The following is a 19409-nucleotide window of genomic DNA, read 5'->3' as shown; positions in this document are numbered from 1 at the left end:
CATACCCTTGGGGATCAACTGAGTTCTGAATTAGCCTGTATGAAAGCCTTACAGAGAAGCCCCTATCATATAGTGGGAGCTCAAAAAACAACTGCTTCTTTCTTTTTTTCCCACTCCGGTCTGAACCTCAGTTTCCTAATGGGCCTCCTTGAAGTCCCTCCATGGTTGTCAATAACCATGCCACCATTTGCATTTCTTCTTCCAACAGAGATTTCCTGGGGACCAAGGAGGCGTCACTGCTGCTGATGGCCATGTTCCTCCTCGCTGTCTTCTACCATGGACAGCAGGTAATCTGACATTTTCCTCTAACTGCCGTTGATTACCTGGCATTTCCCATTGCCGTAAAATTCACCTGAGAGGCAGCCAGTCATCTCTGCAATAAAGGACTTCTAGTTGCTTGCAGCAAGTGGTGATTTTTTTTTTCTTCTTTTTTTTTGTTTTTTTTCCTTTGGCCTCACTGCGTGGCTTGCAGGATCTTAGTGTCCTGACCAGGGGTTGAACCCGGGCCCCGGCAGTGAAGACGCCAAGTCCTAACCACTGAACCTCCAGGGAACTCCCAGCAAGCTGTGATTCTTAAAGAATCAATTCCTAGTACGCACCACTTAATAAAAAACTAAGATGGAGATGATTTGGAGAGCAATATGGTTTTCATTCCCTTTAGGTATATCTCTTTCAATAAAACTATTGTTAAAAAAAAAAAAAGAGCTTTCAGTTTCTGCCTGAGGCAAACTGGGACCCCTCCCAGTTCTATTACTATAGGAGTTGTGTAAACTAGGTAAACATTCAGGTTTGGGGTTTTTTTGTTTTAATTTTTATTTTATACTGAAGTATAGTTGATTAACAATGTTGTGTTAGTTTCAGGTGTACAGCAAAGTGATTCAGTTACACATACACATGTATCTCTTCTTTCTCAAATTCTTTTCCCATTTAGGTTATTCCAGAGTACTGAGCAGAGTTCCCTGTGCTATACTGTAGGTCCTTGTTGGTTATCTGCTTTAAATATAGCAGTGTGTACATGTCAATCCCAAACTCCCCATCAGGTTTGAGGATCATCCAGGCCAAGGTTCCAATCCTGCCCTGCCTCCCAGAAATTTGTGGCCTTGGGCAAGTAACTTATCCCCCTGAGCCTCTGTTTCCTCCTCTCTAAAATAAGATAGTAACACCTGACTAGGGCTGTTTTGAAGCATCATTTGAGATGACTGTATGCAGCATTTTGAGCACTGTCTTACAGAAATAGAGGAAGCGCTTCATCACTGATTTGTCCTGAGTAGATAAAGTGCCTACCGTATTGATGCCACTTCCCCATCTGCCAGGATCTAGGGTGGGCACCATGGATAGCACTGTGCAAAATCCCATCCCTGGCCCCAAGGGCTCCCGTCTCTTGGAGGAGAGCGGACCCTAAATAATGCAATGGGGGATGTGCTATGTGTGGACCAGACTTGTTCAAGGACTTCAGGAGTCAAAGAAGCAGGAAATTATTCTGCATGGGAGCATTATAACAGGCTTCACCCAAGAGGTGTCACCTGCTCTCCACGGCCGGTACGATTTCTCCATGCAGACTCAGACCATGAATTCAGTAACGTTCCTCACCGGGGGAGATTCTCACTTTCTGGTAGAGCCAGGCCCTGTCTGCTTCACTGCTGTGCTCTGGATCCCAGCCCATCTCTCTTTGTGCCTGCTTCGACAAAGTAACCAGGAAAGGAAAAAAACAAAACAGGAAGACTATCAGCCAGAGCAGAAATAGAAACATACCACTGAGAAATCACCATGGAGACAGGGAGGTAACGCATCCTGAGAAACCAGGGATGAAACAGCTAAAAACCTAGAAGCTAGAGATACATACGTAAGTTATTTGTAATAAAGCAGGGTGGTAAAATGTAGTCAAGGGGGAAAAAGAGTAAATAAAACTTGGCAATCGAAGAAAAGGGGGCAAGAGTTAATATGTATCAAGCTCCTACTATGTGCCTGGCACTTCACCTGTGTTACCTCATTGCATCATCTCAACAACCCTAATGGTCGTTATTATGGATCCTGTGTTACAGATGAAGAAAGTCAGGCTACTCAGCTAGTAAGTGAGAGGACTAGAATTCAGACCCAGATCTGTCTCCAAACCCCACCTTTCCACTTTCTAGATTGGGGAAAGACAGAAAGAATTGTCTGCATATCTTCACAATGCCAAGGGCATTCAATCCTGCAATATGACCTTCCCTTGCTTTTCAATTTTAGCTGAATTTATGGTGAAACACTAAGCCAAATGTCAAAGTCTGGCCATTTACAGAATTCCTATATTTAGGTCTTTCTGGTTTTCTATGAGAGCTGGGGTCATGCCCTCCACATCTTGATGGATTCTAGTTACAGGAGAGGACTCCTTAGTCTGACATGCAAATGACAACCCATTTGAGGGCCGTGAAGACAGAATCAGACAAGGCAATCCTAGAGAAAAACATACGTACACTCCATCACACAGGTTTTAAACTGACAAGTGAGAAATTCTCAGAGATAGCTAAGAGAGAGCAAGTTCAGAGTAGGGCTCTTCGTTCCATAATAAGAAGGATGTTTCTATCTTCTCTGTCACCTTAAGGAATTACTTTGTCCCCTCTCAGTGCTCCCTTCCTCAAAACCTTTCCACCATTCTGATTCAGTTTATTCTATTCTCCATTTGTCCTGGGAAAGCAGATAACCTCATCACATGAAGATGTGTATAAAGTAAGAATATGTAAGTGAACAGTGAGGGCCTGAGTGCTCAAGTGATACCTGATCTCTTTTTTCTTTTTAACTTTCAAAAGGTTTTGAAATTATGTAACTACATCCCATAACTGTAGCAGTTACAGATGTAAGCTTTGGAGGGGGGTAGGTAAGACCCCAACTCCGCCACTCAGTAAATACATGACCTTCAGTAATTTACTTAATTTTTTGTCTCAGTTTTCTCACCTATAAAATGGATATGATAATAACAGGTTTTATAATTTTGTTATATAGAATTACATGAGAATATGATTATCATATACCTCTCCCAGAGGTCTGCATGTAGAATAAGTGCTCAAAAATTGTGAGCTATTAATATTTTACTCTGAAAGCAAGAGTCTGAGACAAACAGGGAATTCCCTGGGGATCCAGTGGTTAGGACTCTGTGTTTTCACTGCTGAGGGCCCAGGTTCGATTCCTGGTCGGGGAACTAAAATCCCACAAGCCGTGCAGCACAGCCAAAAAAAAAACCCAAACAAACAAACAATGACAACAACAACACAACAAAGAAGAGAACACAACACACAGAGAAAGTATTATTATCCATTTGGTCCCAAGGCAGGAGCAGAGACTCGAGTCACTTGAGGTCACAAAGACAATAAGGAGGACCAGACAGAAACAGGAATCCAAATGCTTGAACTTCTAGGTCCGTTCACTTTCCACCGTGCGCCGCTGCCTGTCTGTTAGAGGATGCTTTCTGCAGGAGCGCATCACTTCGAGTGTCATTTCATAACATCCATCAGAGTCCTGTTCATCCGGATCAAGTCTGTCTACTCCTGGGTTTGCTACCAGCTTCCACCGTTTTCCCTTGTGACTCAGAGGCCCTCTATTTTTGTTAAAGGCTGAATAATCCCCATTGATGCCTGGTACGCAGCAGCAGCCCAGTGGGAGCATGTGTAATTTTACATCTCCAGAGTGACAGAGGCGGTTATGTAACTGTGTAACTGGGAAAGCTCATCCTGCACATACGGGGAGCGATATGCCAAACACCTCTTCCTCCGAGGCAGGTGAACATCCCGAACGTTGGACAGAAGAGAGCAGACGGTCAGGTGCCTCCTACCTCGTGCCTGATTCACGTGCAGCCCTGAGATTTGGGCTTTGCCTCAGCATGTCCATTTAGAGCAGAGGAAGTCACACCTGTGCACGGAGACAGAGATTAATGAGGTCAGGTCTCCAGTCACTTACTTCTAGGTCTGATAAAGACAGGCACTGGAATTGTGCAGCTTAGAAAGAAAGACCCAAGCCTTGGCATGAAATTCTTAAGTTTGCATCCCAGCAATGCTGCTGGGAGAATCGGTGACCTTGAGATGCTCAACAGCCCAGACCTGCCATTTCTTTACCTGCAAAGTGAAAAGTCTAATAGTTATCTATTGAGAGTTGGAGAATGGTTGAATGAGGTCATAGACATAGATTATAGGGGTTAAGAGCCACAGCTTGGAGTCAAAATGCCCTGAGTTCAAATCCCAGCCTCTATTTGTGAGTCCTTGGGCACCTGACTTCACCTTACTATGCCTCCATTTCCTCAGCTGTGAAATGGGTATAATAAAGTACCTACCTTGTTGAGCTGTTGTGTGAGTAAATGACCTTCAGTGCTTACGAAGTGCTCAGAACAGTGCCTGGTCCAAGGCAAGAACTTGGCCAGTGTTAGTTATCTTTCTGTGATCAGAGCCTGGCACAAAACATATGAACAATGTGTATTAGCTCCCTTGGTACTCTTTTCATGTAGCCAGTTCCTAAATGGTTTGGCAAAAATTAGGAGAGTGCACTTCCAAATCAATTGACATTTCTTGAGCAAATGCTGAAGAATGTTCACTTTTAAAAACTCAGTGTCCATGCCTTCGTTTTGCTTTGCTTTTCTCTTCATGTCTGCTCTGACCACACGGTGTTGAAATGATCTCTTTCTTTTTTGTGCTCTCCTATGACCACTCAGCTGACAAAGAGACTGTTTTGCTTATCTCCATATGCCCAGCCCCTAGCACATAGTAGGTACTTAGTAAACTGAAACGGAATACTTTCCTTCCATGGACGTCTGAAAAATATGTGATGCATGCCTTCACGAGACTGGCTTTGTGAAGAGATAGGACTGTACTTGGACTAAAATATCTCTTTATGAACATGCCTTAGATGCAGTGACCTGCAGTCAAAATGTAAAGTATGTTCTTGTCTTGCAACTGGAAAATTCTTGCTTAAGTCAACTTCTGAACTCCAGATTTCCCTACTCATAGTTCTGATTTAAATTCAATCGGATGAGAGTATTTCAAAAGGAAAGAAATTTTAAAAATTACCTCTTGCTTTAACCAATACTGCATTTTTTAAGGGTGGAAATGAAACATTTCATATGGAAAAAATTGTGGATAAAATCCTGTCCTACAAATCAAAACTCGACGCTCTTGAGTCTGGAGGGGAAAAAAAATGAAAGCATAGTTTCAATCAGATTTCATCCACAGACACCTTAAAGTCATAGTAATACTTGATCAATCTACATTTTAGACATTTCCGAATTCTTTTGCATACATGATGTCATTTGGTCCATACGATAGATCGTATGATAATCCATGTCTCGCGTTAAACGAGATGAAGGCAATTATCCTCATTTTTTAGAAGGGGAATCAAAATACAAGAAGGTGAACGAATTTCCCACAGTCACACCGCAACATGGTAAAATAGGACTAGCATTCTTTTTATACAACCTGCAGCCACCACTTACGTTTTTAAAAATTTATTCTTCTGCAAAATTTTAAACATATACGAAAGTATGTAAAATAGTATAATGAACTCACAGCTTCGACAGTCACCAACTCACGTGCAGTCTTTTTTCATCTACGTCCCTATTTATTTTGCTCACTGCTCCTTGCCAATTATTTTGCAGCAAATTCCAAATGTCCTATCATTTCATCTGTAAATAATTCAACATGCATCTAAAAGAGAATTTCAGCCTAATCACAATACTATTAACACACTTTAAAAAATAAAACAGTAATACTTTCATATGTTCAAGACTTTAGGCAATGTTTCAATTTCCTAATTAGTTTATATTTTTTTAAGTTTGTTTCAGTTGGGATCCAACTTAAGTCCATATATCGCCATTGGTTGATATGTCTCTTATTTCTTTTTTAATCTATAGGACCACCCTCCTTTTTTTTTTTTTTTTGCAATATTTTGTGAGAGCCACTGACCTGTAGAATGTCTCTCAGTCTAGAGTTTGTTGATTGCACCCTTTATAGGGGTATTTACCACATTTCTCTGTCCTTTGTTTTTCCTATATTGGTAGTTATATCTAGAAACTTGGTGAGATTCAAGTTCAATTTTTTTCTGCAAAAAGATTTAATTGGTTAATTTCGTGAACTACTATTAAGAGGCATATAATGTCTGCTTATCTCCCTTTTGTGATATTAGCAGCTATTGACGATAATAACCTACATTCATTAATATTCTAGGTAGTGATATTCCAATTCTATCAATATTTCATAATTTGCTAGCTGGAATACATTTTTAAAGAGAACCTTTAAGTACAGTTCATAAAGCAAAGGCAGGGTAAATGCTTAATTTACCTATAAATTTTTTCCAAGTTTCCCAATAAGCTAGTTCCTGAGCCTCATCAAGATGCAATCAATGAGGTTTTGTTTTTTAAGTGTCACTATGAGCTTTTGCATTTTAACATATTTCTTTCATTTCAATCCATTGCAATTATTATTCTTATTAAATTTCAACTTGTCATATCTTTTTTTTTAATTTAAATTTATTTATTTTTAATTTTATGGCTGTGTTGGGTCTTCGTTTCTGTGCGAGGGCTTTCTCCAGTTGTGGCAAGCGGGGGCCACTCTTCATCGTGGTGCGTGGGCCTCTCACTATCGCGGCCTCTCTTGTTGCGGGGCACAGGCTCCAGACGCGAAGGCTCAGTAGTTGTGGTGCACAGGCTTAGTTGCTCTGCGGCATGTGGGACCTTCCCAGATCAGGGCTCGAACCCGTGTCCCCTGCATTGGCAGGCAGACTCTCAACCACTGCGCCACCAGGGAAGCCCAACTTGTCATATCTTTGACAGTGGGGTGGTCTACTCCTTTCAACATAACCCCAGTCTCTGGTAGTCTGCTTGCTTTCTGGTACCAAAAACTGTTCCAGACTTGTACATTTTCCTCCCTAAATTTCAGCTTTTTCTGCAAAGAGTACAGGGTCCCTTTTGTAGGAATTGATATTTTGAAACCACAGTCTGGACACTGAGATTGTTCATTGCTACTAGGTTTTCATTGTTTCTAGACCTTGATTTCAGTAGGCAGAGCCAGGAAATGCATATAGATCATAAGTTCATAGTGATACTTCCCAATTTTCATAGGACAATAGACTTTGGACTTACCCTCATCAATCTTATATCTGCATCTCCTTTTTCCCTTCCCAAAAATTCGAGTTCTCAGTGACACCAACACAGTTATTCATTTGCTTTATCCTACAATTCAGATACCATAACCTAACAATAATACTACAAACACCACCACCTACAAGGTGATTGTTATAAACGCTTTTAAGATTCTTGTTGCACTCTTTCTAGCCTCAGAGTATTTCTCTCTATGAATGTGCCATCAAATTATTGTGTTAGAAGGCATTTGGAATAGTTCCTCTCTGTGTGGTTGTACCTGTAGCTTCATTTGTTTGTTTGTTTGTTTTCACAGAGCTTTTAAAAAATCCATTTAGTTTTATAATTAAGTAAAATATTTCCATGATTCAAAAGTCAGGTTTATAAAACAAGATATCATTTAAAAAGTTTAAATTCTATCCCTATTTCCCCTCCCCAAGCTTCCCTTCCTCATCTCATCAGTAATGATTTTTTATGGGTTTTTTACACCTCAATTTTTTAATAAATAAATAAAGAAATATATATGGAGAGAGAGATGTAGATATATCCTTTCCTTAGATCAATAATGGCAAACTCTACATGCATTTCTCCACCTCAGAGGCCAGCCCATCAAAGTACGTACAGAGAAATATTCTTTGTTTCTTTTTATAGCTGTATAGAATAGCTTATTCAACCAATAGAATGTACACTTGGATTGTTTCCAGCTTTTGCTATTACAAATTCTGCTGAATGAATAACCTTGCACCTCTGTTTTCTCATACTTTTGCCATCCACTGAGATTTGCATGTAAGAGAAAGAAAAGAACTAGTTGAATTTTTTTAAGCCCTTGAATTCAGGGCATCTAACCATGTGTTTAATGGTGCAGCATATTGTTCATTTTAATAGTTAAAGTCTTTGAAATAATGGCATTTCCCAAAGCTGTGGTACATACAGTTTGTGAAATTCTTTAGAAAGGAAGCTCTCCACTTTCCAATGAAAAGGGATGCTAGGACAAGAGGGAACTAATGGGTATTAAATACCTCCTACGAGTCACATGCTCTACCTATAACTTCCTAAATAATTCCTATTCCAAGCTTGCCTGGTCATGAGTGTTCATCCCAATTTTAGAGATGAGGAAACAGAGACGTAGGTACTAGGCCAGGTTACAGTGCTTGAATGTGGTACCAGGACTCTAGGCCATATTGGTCTCACAACTAGATCCACTATCCTTCCATTATTAGCTCATGCATTTCTTCCTTATTGCCTCGACTGAGCTCAGACTCTAGAATTGGACTCTGGGGTTAAACTCAAATCTTGGCTTCCCCACTAACGAGTGTGTGACTTTGGTCAAGGGACTTAACCAGTTTGCTTCAGTTTTCTCATCTGTAAAATAAGGATCTATAATAATACCTTCCTATGAGGTTTGCTGTATGGATGAAAGGAGCTCATATATGTATATTCCTTAGAATAGTGCCTGGTACCATCCAACGAGTGTTAGCTGGTTTTATTATTGTAACTTATTCGTTGAGTCAACAAACAGTGACTGAACACCTTCCCTGTGTGCCAGGCACACTGCTACATGGTAAGGATGTGACGCTGAGCTGGTGAGAGGACCCCTGACCTCATGGCACTTACAGTACAGTGGAGGGCACAAACAGTTACAAAATCATAGGTGCCATAATCCTGGGAAGGGGAGGGACACAGCCCTATAAAATCTGTCACATTCTGACCTCTTCGTGTCAGGCAAAAGGCCCCCCAGAATGTTCAGCTCAGGCTCTGTTTCGTCTGTGAGGGGCTCTGGAGAAGCCTTGTCCGCCTCCCACGTGTGTGTGCCTGAAACCTTTCCTTCCCCTTCTGTCCCCTGACCCGCAGCTGGAGTACACAGCACGCCTGGACTTCCTCTGGCGAGTTCAGGCCAAAGAGGAGATCAACGAGATGAAGGAGCTGCGGGAACACAATGAGAACATGCTCCGGAACATTCTGCCCAGTCACGTGGCCCGCCACTTCCTGGAGAAGGACCGGGACAACGAGGTGAGCCCAGGCTGGCCTGGCCCCCGAGGACGGGTCGCCGCGGGAGGGCTGCGATTGGACGCACTGGTCACTGATCCCAAGCGCGGGGAGGATTTCCCTGTCCTCCTGTGAGCCCACGAGCGTGGACACCAGGCCAGCCACGTGGTGCCAGGCCGCCCAAACTGTCCAGCACTGTGAGATACACACGTGGCCTCCCCACCATCCGGTACCTCATGTGTAAGATGGAGGTAGTAAGATCTCTAGGGCAAGACTGAATTGGAGTTTTAAAGTTTTATGCGTGTGTGTGTGTGTGTGTGTGTATAAAACAATTCCAGTTCGGGGTTATATAACCAAAAGGATTGAAAGTAGGGTCGCAAGGAGATATTTGCACATTCATATTCATAGCAACATTATTTAAAACAGCCAAAAGTTGAAAGCGCCCAAGAGACAAATGGATAAGCAAAATGTGGTCTATACATAGAGTGGAATGTTATTCAGTCTTTAAAAAGAAGTAGAGACTTCCCTGGTGGCACAGTGGTTAAGAATCCGCCTGCCAATGCAGGGGGACACGGGTTCGAGCCCTGGTCTGGGAAGATCCCACCTGCTGCGGAGCAACTAAGCCCGTGCACCACAGCTACTGAGCCTGCGCTCTAGACCCCGTGAGCCACAACTACTGAGCCCACGAGCCACAACTACTGAAGCCCATGCGCCTAGAGCCCATGCTTTGCAACAAGAGAAGCCACTGCAATGAGAAGCCCGCGCACCGCAACAAAGAGTAGCCCCCGCTCGCCGCAACTAGAGAAAGCCTGCGCGCAGCAGCGAAGACCCAACGCGGCCAAAAAAATAAATAATTAATTAATTAATTAATTAAAAAAAAAGAAAGAAGTAAATTCTGACACATGCTACGACATGGATGAAGCTTGAGGACACTAAAATAAGTGAAATAAGGCTTAGCCTTTGACCACAAAAGGGCAGCTTTCTCTGAGCAAAGCAAACTATAAACCTTCCAGGAATCTGAGTCACAACAAACATGCAAAAAATATTTATAAGGCACAGACTGTGGGAGAGGCACCATGCTAGCCCCCTAAAAGGCCCTGGGACTCTCGTGGTGAATTAAATACGCAAGGACTTGCCGTCACGTAGCTTATATTCAAGCGGGGGCAGACAGATAACAACCTAGTTCAGAAACACATTGTGAGGGCACTTCACATTATGACGGGTGCCCTGATGGGTGAACAAAGATCACCTGCTGGTAGCAACTGGCCAGGGCAGGTGTGGTCAGGGGAGCCGCTCAGAGAAGGCCACATCTGATCTGTGGCTGAATGATAGGAAGGACCAAGTCACACCAAGAGAGTGGGGAAGAGGCAGGACTATCCAGGAAAGAGAGAACCGCACAAGCAGAGGCGCAGGGCAAGGATGAGCTTGGGGAGAACAGGAAGGCCAGGGTAAGAAATTGTACCCGTTTCCCAAGGCTGTTATAGCAAACACCACAAACTGCATGGCTGAAAACAACAGAAATGTATTCTCTCACGGTTCTGGGGGCCAGAAGTCTGAAATCAAGGTGCCAACACCAAGCTGCCTCTGAAGTCTCTTGGGAAGAATCCTTCATCCTCTTCCAGCTTCTGGTGGTCCCCAAGTGCTCCTTGGCTTGTGGCCACATCGCTCTAATCTCTGTGTGGGTCACATGGCCTTCTCCCTCCTTATAAGGACATGTGTCCTCTTGTCTTATGAGGGCTCTTAGATTTAGGGCTCTCTCTATAATTACATTTGCAAAGACCCTGTTTCCAAATAAGGGCATATTCTGAGGTTCTGGGTGGACGTGAATTTGAGGGGTACACTATTCGACCCATTCCAAGGATGAAGGGTAGTGAGTGATATGAGGAAAGCCTGGGCCAGAGCCTGGCAGTCAGGTCTTATGGACTATAGTAGGGTTTGAGGCACCCTTTTAAGTGCTACGGGAGTCTTTGGAAAATTTAAGTGTTCCCTAATCTGATTGGCTGCTGATACAGTATGGATAAAAGGGTCACAAGACTGGAAGCCAGTTAGGAGACCCTAAGAGAGCCCAGGAAAGGGCCTGATGAGGAGGCCTAGGATTTGGCAGTAAAATGGAGAGAGGTGGATGAATTCCAGGTACCTTTACAAGTTGGAATCAATAGGGGTCCATAATGGAGTGGATGTGGGAGGTGAGAAATGAAAAAAAAAAAAAAATCAAACCATTTGGCTCACACTTTAACCACCTAGAAAAAGGTAACTCAAGAGGGAAGTGAAAGATGCCTTTAAATGCCTGAACAGTTATCCCATGAGAGGGACTGGCCTTACTCAGCAAGACTCCAGAGGGCAAACCTAGGGCCACGGACAGTCCACAGGGGATATCTCTGTACTCTGCATTATGAGGAATCTTGTGATGGTGGAGACCCGCAAGGGCAGGGACCACATCGGCCCTGGTCACCACTGATCCTCGCGGCACAGTGTACCTCCCCTGTGGCCCTGCACATTAAAGGTTTGTGGAAGAACTGGAACGGTGAGCTCCCTTGCTGAAACTTTCAAGTGGTGAGAGGAGAGCCCTTGCCAAGGATGCTACAAAGGCAAAGTCGGTTGTCTGGGAGACTGCACTAGGACCACCCTTTCAATATGGATTTTCAAACTAAGCTGAACAGGGGATGCGAAACCCATAGGACAAAGGTCACAAACTGGCTGCCTCTGAGACAGATCTGATCAGCAAGCCAGCAGCTGGGTGATTGGTTGGCTTGTGTATTTGTTTTAATTGGTAGATTTGTTGCCTGTAGGCATGGAATGGGCTCTCCAACTCATCCATCCTTATCCTGACACTTATGTGACCCGCTGATCCCCTGAAGACATCTGGGTTTGTAACCTTTGCCTTAGGGTAGAACTGGGGGAGACCTACAGCATTCATTTCCCGTCCAAGCATCTGCAGAAAGACCAGTGGGAGAGAAGCCAAGGGCATGAGTCATGTGCTGCTTGAACAATCAGCTCTTGATGAACTGAGGCCCTTGAGAATCTCTTGGATGCAGATTAAGGCACCAAACACCCTCAACAGATGGGGTTCTCTGGAACTGGGTTCAGGCCTCGTTTCCTTAAGGCTACCTAAGGTCAGGGGATTTGTTACAAGAGCTTCTTAACAAAGCCAGGAAAGCAGAGAGAATGTCGTTGTACATCAACCGTGACCACCAGACAGAGCAGATGAAATACTGGAGCCCTCAGAGGGACGATCCAAAAAGAAACGAAAGGAAAGCTGCTTTCAATCAAGACACCAACACAAAGAGACATTTGGAACCAGTGGGGAAGAGCAAGAGGGCACTGGCTTCATCCTGAAAGGAAGGAAACCAACCAGAGATGCCAAGACCCCAGCTGTTATTCGGGCCAAACCCCCACTGAGCAAGATAAATGTCAGGTTCAGCCTTAATCCCATGTATAAGACATTTTCAGTAGAAAGTCTTGTCAAGCCTATTTGTGGTTTTATTAATATTTAAACAGTTCATACTCGGCTAGGCTTAAACAGAAAATTTTCACATTGCCTGGAGAATCTACACATTATGATGTAATACCATTTTCTGAACACCTACTGTGTGCCAGGTACTAAGACAGGCGATGGATGAAAATGATCTTTCATTCTATTCACAACCTTAAGAGGAGAGTTCTGTCATCCCCACTTTAGTGATGAAGAAACTGGGGTTCAGAGAGGTCCGTGATGTTCCTCTATTTAAGCTATGACTCTAATCCAGTCCTTCAGATTTCTTCCATCTGTGCCACGTTACCCCCTTACTGTGCCGCTACCCATGCTGCCCCTGGGAGTTTGTCCAGATGAGGCAGTGTGTACGTGTGTGTATGATGGTTATGGGAGGTGTCTGCGTGGCAGGACGTATACTGTGTAGGTGTTCGGAAGGATTGGGATGTGTGTAAATAGGAAGGTATGTGTGGAAAACTTCAGTGTTTGTGTGTGTGTGTGTGTGTGTGTGTGTGTAGGAGACACGGGCAGAGTAGTGTACGATGTGAAGGGGTGACAGGCAGAGGCACGACAGCTGTAGCCTGCAAGAACTCCCAATTTCGTGCTCTGTTTCCATAAGAGGCATTTCTAGCTTCTCCTCTTGCTACAGACCTGAACTGTGATACAAACCTCTGGATATCTGATTGGGGGACATTTGTGAGTTTGGGTTCCAGCTTTCATGGGGCAACAGCAGTGCCCGTGGACGCAGGCAATAAGGAGATAAGAATGGTTATCCCCATTTCATCGATGAAGAAGCTGAGGCTCAGAGAAGTAAAGGAACTTGCCCAAGGTCACAGAGCTAGTGCGTAGTGAGCTGGAATTCAAGTCCAGGTATGTGTAACTTCAAAGCCGGATTTTGTTTTTTCTCCCTCCACCTTGCTGTTAGGGCGTGAGTGGCAGAGAAGGGGGAGCGGTGACAAGAGATGGCTCAAACCATCCAAGCACAGGGCAGTGGACAGAGCCTTGCCCTCCGGAGCATCCTGTCTGAGCCTGTTCCAGCTGTGTCACCCACACAGAGGTGCTGGCAGCTTCTGCTATGCCACTGGACTTTCGGCTTAGAATAGCACTCACCACCCCAGGCCGGGACTCTCTTGCCGATAAGGCCAGCTGGGCTGGGTAATCCGTGTCAGGCAGGCCCTCGCTGAGTCCCAGGAAACCTGCTCACTCATCCTGGCTTATTAGACCTGCTGAAAGGACACTGACAAGGGCCGCTGTCTCAGGTGCTGGACAGTCCGCACAGCACAAATTCCATCTCTGCCACTAACTAGCTGTGTGACTTGGGGCAGCTTACCCAACCTCTCTGAGTCCATTTTGTCATCCAGCTGATGAGGAAATAATACCAACCTTGCTGAGCTGGTGTGAGAAGTCAGCTGGGTAAGAGCACGTGAAGTGTCCAATGCAGCCGGCTGTAAGGGGGGCTCAGTAGAGAAAAGTCATTTGGTGCACTTGAAAGTCTGGTGCCTTGCATTCAGTCCTGGCTCTTCCTCTCATTATTTTGTGACCATGAACAAGTGGTGAACCTCTCCGGACCTCATTTTCCTCATCTCCAAAGTAACAGTACTTCCCAACTGTATGTTACAACCTTTACATGTGTTATTATGCGTAAAGGGCTTAAGTGGGGTTTGGCAACTTTTACGAGCATTCCGGTTGTTGCTATTATTATTTCTGACAAATATGAGCCATCATTACTTTTTCTACTTTTTCCCACTCCCAGCTCCACCTCTCACCCACTCATTCAGTCATTCGTCCAGCAAGGATTTCTTGAGGGCCAACCATGTGCCAGGTGTTAATTCTAGATCCTGGGGTTCAAACGGTGAACAAAGAAGGCAAAGTCCTTTCTGTTATGAGGCACATGTTTTCCTGGGAAAACAGACATTAAAACGAATAAATATGTAACATAGAGCCTGGTAGTGCTAAGTTCTGTGAGGGTAGAAGAAGCTAAATAAGGGAACAGCATGTGTGAAAAGGGGGCATTTACACTGGGGGGTCCTGGAAGGTCTCTCTGAGGACGTGACGTTTGAGTGGAGACCTGAGGATACTAATAAGGAAAACAGTCTCAGAGATTGTTTCTCCCCTGCAGAGAGGTGGCTTAACTTAGTATAAGACACACAGGGCTTGGAATCAGACAGGCTTGGGCCAGTGAAGGACTGGACTCTGGTTCCCTGCGCAAAGAGGAGACCAAAGTCTTCATCTTGGCTTCCGAGTGGGGGGCGGAGGGGGAAGCGTTCATACGCTCAGAATCCTCTGCGAAGCCCAAACCTGTACATCCAGCCAGAGGCGGATGACGATAAAACAATAATAGCCTTCTATACTCATCAATCCCTCCCCAGTTTACAGTGTTTTTATCTTCTTTGAACCCAAAATAGAAAGAAACAGATGGCACACTCAGAGTGGTTGATTGGAGCAAGTCAATTGATGGGGACATCTTTAAAGGTGTGGGCAGCTGGCTGGAGCTCTCCCAAGTGCCCCTCCAAGTCCCCCCACCCCCTTCTCCCTTCTGGCTTGGAGGGGGAGGAGGCCGACCTGAATGGGCCACGTCAACGACCTTGCAAGCCCTCTGACACCCAGCGGGGGGTCATCAATGCAGGACAATGGGTAGAAGATCGGAGGGAGGGGGAAGGAGAATGAGGTCATGTAATGTGCCTGGTGTCCTTATAAGAAGAGGAAATCAGGACACAGACACACATCGAAGAGACACCATATGAAGACACAGGGAGAAGAAGGCCACGTGTAAGCCATGGGGCGGACCCTCAGGAGGAACCAACCCTGCCAACACCTTGATCTTAGACTTCCAAGACTCCCGAACTGTGAGAAGATAAACTTCTGATACTTAAGCCACCCAGTCTGTGGCACTTTGTTACGGCGGCTTGAACAAACTAATACAATAGGAAGCTGAGTAAACAGAGACTTCTCTTCCCACCATATCACAGGCATTTGGAGGATGCGGTCCTGTAGGTTTGCTTGTGCAGGTTCTTGGACCCACACAGCAGACAGTCAGACTCCTTCTGCAGTACCACTCCATTGTTCAAGGCCAAGGTGAATGGCCCAGCCTCAGAAAGCCATGTACCGTTGCTCTGCTCCTTGGCTACAGTCCGCACTGCCCCCCAACCCAACCCAACCCAATCCAGCTGGTCACCAGCCACCTCTGCGCTTTTGAGCAAGGACTAATGAAAGCATCTGTTCAGATCCATCTACACTTAAGCTCAAGTCAGCTGATCATGAATCAGGGACACCATCTTTCACCCAGCTATGCAGAGTGAGGAAGACCCTGGACATCTTTACCTCCCTCTCTTCTGCTCCCAACAGCATGATCCCAATGTCTTAACTCCTCCCTGTTCATTTTCCTTATCTGTAGAGTGGGTATAATAATCGTACCTGCTTCACAGGGTACTTGCAAGGGCTAAAGCATTGAATTCATATGAAAGTGCTTCGTAAGCTTTAATGTTTCCTACACAGGCTAAGGAGTCATTAACTCAACAAAATGTTGAGTGTTTACCTCGTACCAGACCCTGTATAGGGCATGCATTACATTGCAGGTATCCAAAGCATACTAATTGGATGATTTGAATGCACTAAGGTATAAATGGCATGGAGTCTTTGCCCTCGCAGACTCCACACATAAAGGAAGAGATGGACATTTTAAAGGCAATAATGCAGGTGGCGAGGGCTCTGTGTAGAGTTACCCAGGTGCTGCCACAGCCCGAGTCAGCCTCCTGCCCCCATCGGTGAGTCTGGGAAGGTTTGCAGGAAGACAGGGTACCTAGGTGGCTAGTGAAGGAAGAAAACTAAGAGTTAGCCTGGTTAGGGTTGCTAATTGCAAGGAAGGAAGGACATATCCCATCCAGGCACAGACAGTAAACATGAAAGCATTAAAGCGTGTGCATCTTCGTTTCGCTTCTTCCAGAAGCTTACCTTCAGACAAAGATTCGAGTGCAAGTGATTTGCTTGGAAGTGGTCCCAGGAAACCCACCCAGGTAGACAGGAGAGTAAGAAGGAAGGTAGGGAAAGGAAAGTAACCCAGTAATGAGGGATTATCAGACTAGTTACCTCTGTGGGCGACTGGAGCTGAATCCCAGTGGAGAATTCGGACAGTGGTGTAGAAAGCATCCCTCAGAGTTATCTGGCCCAAGGCGTGAAGTTGCTGAGAACTCTACACCTGTTCCCATCAGTCATTTGTTAAGAGCAGCTCCTGAGGGGGCATTGATTTCCTGGAGCTTTCAGCCTGCAGCTCACATGGGCAGAGTGCCCTCTAGTGGCCACAGAAAAACTCCATGCAAAGAAACGCAAGGGCTGGCTGACTGCCGGACCTTGGAAGAGAGAAAGCAGGCAGGGCACCTACAGCATCCGCTACAGTGGACACAAAAAGTACAAACGCTTCGGTGTTTCTGGGACACAAGGTCCAACACAGGGAATTGCAGGCAATGAAGCTGAAGAGACAGGAGGAGGGGAGTGCAGGAATATGTGAATATACGTCATGCTCATGTGTCACAGCTTTGTCCTGAGGGCAGTTGGAGGGCTTTAAGAATAGGAGAGCCATGGTCAATATTGTATCATTGAAATATCACTCTGGCCACCATATGGAGCATGCCTTTGGATGAGATAAGACCAGTCCTGAACCCAGGACGAGGCTCTCATATTAATAGCCAAGGAGGAAAACAGGAAGGGCCTGATAGAAAGAAATGATGGGAGGGTTAGAAAAAAATATTTAGGAGACACAAAGAAACCCAGGCAGCCTTGGTAATTTATTGAATCTGAATATGATGGGGAAGAAAGAGTCAAGGTTGACTCTGTTTCTAACTTTGATGACTTGTCAATGCTGGTGCCACCAACTGAGTCAGAGAATGAAGGATTAGGAACAGGTTTAGGTGGAGAGGAAATGCATTCAGGTGCAGCATTTATGATTTGAGGAGCGCAAGGGCAACCCAGCATGAGACACAGGAGCTTGAAGCCCAAGGAGAACCGACTTGGAAATAGGATTTTAGAGACTCACACATGAAAGGCTGAGAGTGAATGAGATAGCCCAGGGAAGTATGTAAACTTTGAACCACGCAGTGAGTCAAGGACAGAACCATAGCAATCACCGACATTTAAGACAGTAGATAAGCAAAAAATAAATCCTTGAAGGGGCCAGGCACAAGGAAAACAGATGCGGCATAACTAGAGCATAGAGAGTCAGGAGATTTATGAACTTGGGTGTGATCACCACACCAATTTGCAGGGGTGTCCAGGAAGACTTGGACAGGGATTCGTGTAGAGGTTTTCCCATTTTGGCTGGCAGTCTGACCTGCTCCAGTTTCATTTCATTTCAGCCTGAGATGTGAATGGACATGGAGAGAAGTAGGAATAGGCAGTGGAGAAAACTAGTTTGAGAAGTTTGGATGAGAATGAAGAGAGGTTGGTAGTCACAAGTGTCTGCAGGCTCCAGGGCACCTTGTACTTTTTCTTATAGGAGACACTTACAGGAAGTGGAGGAGGAGAGGAGAAAGAAAGAAGAAAGAAAAGGATCACTGTAGGAGGACGTTGCTGAAGAAGTTAGAGGGGGATCAAGAGATGAGGAAGAAGCATTGATCTTCATCAGGAGAAGGGAAAATGCATTGTCTGGAGTTGAAGCAGAAGAGATGAAAATACAATGAACTACCTGATTGTATGAGTATGGAACGTGAGAGCCTCAGAGACAAGATCATCTACTGAGGGGAATCAAGTGCACAGGGAAGTTAAGGAGAGTGGTGTGTGTTGGGACTAGCCACCGGGGAGAACAGAAAAGGAAGCTGACCAAGGACAGAATGATGGGCAGGCAGAACTCTGGGCCCAACTGAGGCTGGAGACCATGAATTATCGATGGTCGCGGTCCACATGGTGATGACGTTAAGGTGTCGATGAGATGGTGTCAGAGCCCGCATTCTCTGTCCTCTCTGTGGGTACCTGGGCATGCCTGCAGGTGCAGGTACACACAGAGAGCATCACGGCAGACCCTCACCTCTGATGACTGTTTCTGGCTCCCTCTGTGTGTCTCTCTGTCCAGGAGCTGTATTCTCAATCCTATGATGCCGTTGGGGTGATGTTTGCCTCCATTCCAGGGTTTGCAGACTTCTACTCTCAGACTGAAATGAACAACCAAGGAGTGGAATGCCTACGCCTGCTGAATGAGATCATTGCCGACTTCGATGAGGTAAACAGAAGCCTGAGAAATTTACAATCACAAATAAGCATCCGTGTTGTCATAGCATTGTGTTGTTCATTGTAACCGATTTCTGCACTTAAAGAATTCCAGACTGCATTGTAAACACAAACATGTATCATCTAATTTAGTTAACACAATTATCACACAAGATAAACCCTGTCTTCGCTCCTGGAGGATCAGGAATGTAAGCTTCAGAGAGGCTGGAAACTTAACCCAAGGTCTCGTAAGTAGCAAATGGCAAAAGCAGGACTTGATCGGAGGCCAGTGCTACGCAGGCAGTGGCATCACAGAGACTGGGCACTGATGGGGACATTTCTCCATCTGCTCAAATTACCAAAGATAAAACCATCAATTAGCATTTGGTCAGAGACCTAATCAAAATATAAACATACCCCAGATGGTACTTTCTTCTTCCAGTTTCCAGGAACAAGGGGGATGCTCATGCTGAACTTTATTTACATTAATAGACTTAGCAGGAGTGGGTCTTCCCCTCCTCACCCCCCAGCTTGAAGTAGGACACCTGTGTCCATCCACATGCCTAAACCTGAGATGGGAAGTTAGTGAGTAATTGGGAAAACGCCAGGGAAGAAGCCAAGCAAAAAGATGGGTTCAGCTAACGTCTAGCCTCCTCAGCCTGATCC

The 19409-nt window shown here is 45.0% G+C and overlaps 1 protein-coding gene across 3 annotated transcripts in view; it reads left to right on the top strand.

Annotated features, from left to right (window-relative positions):
* Positions 1–19409, top strand: part of ADCY8 (adenylate cyclase 8) — a 228962-nt gene that overhangs the window by 191024 nt on the left and 18529 nt on the right. For all 3 annotated transcript variants that reach the window (XM_082434066.1, XM_082434065.1, XM_082434064.1), the window contains 3 exons: positions 209–287; positions 8945–9103; positions 18610–18756. In XM_082434066.1, the coding sequence (XP_082290192.1) occupies positions 209–287; positions 8945–9103; positions 18610–18756 (385 nt within the window). The remainder of the gene's footprint in view (positions 1–208; positions 288–8944; positions 9104–18609; positions 18757–19409) is intronic.

This window comes from Balaenoptera physalus (genome assembly GCF_965194825.1).
Source record: "Balaenoptera physalus genome assembly, chromosome: 17".
Taxonomy (NCBI): domain Eukaryota; kingdom Metazoa; phylum Chordata; class Mammalia; order Artiodactyla; family Balaenopteridae; genus Balaenoptera; species Balaenoptera physalus.
This window is presented reverse-complemented; position numbering and strand designations above follow the sequence as displayed.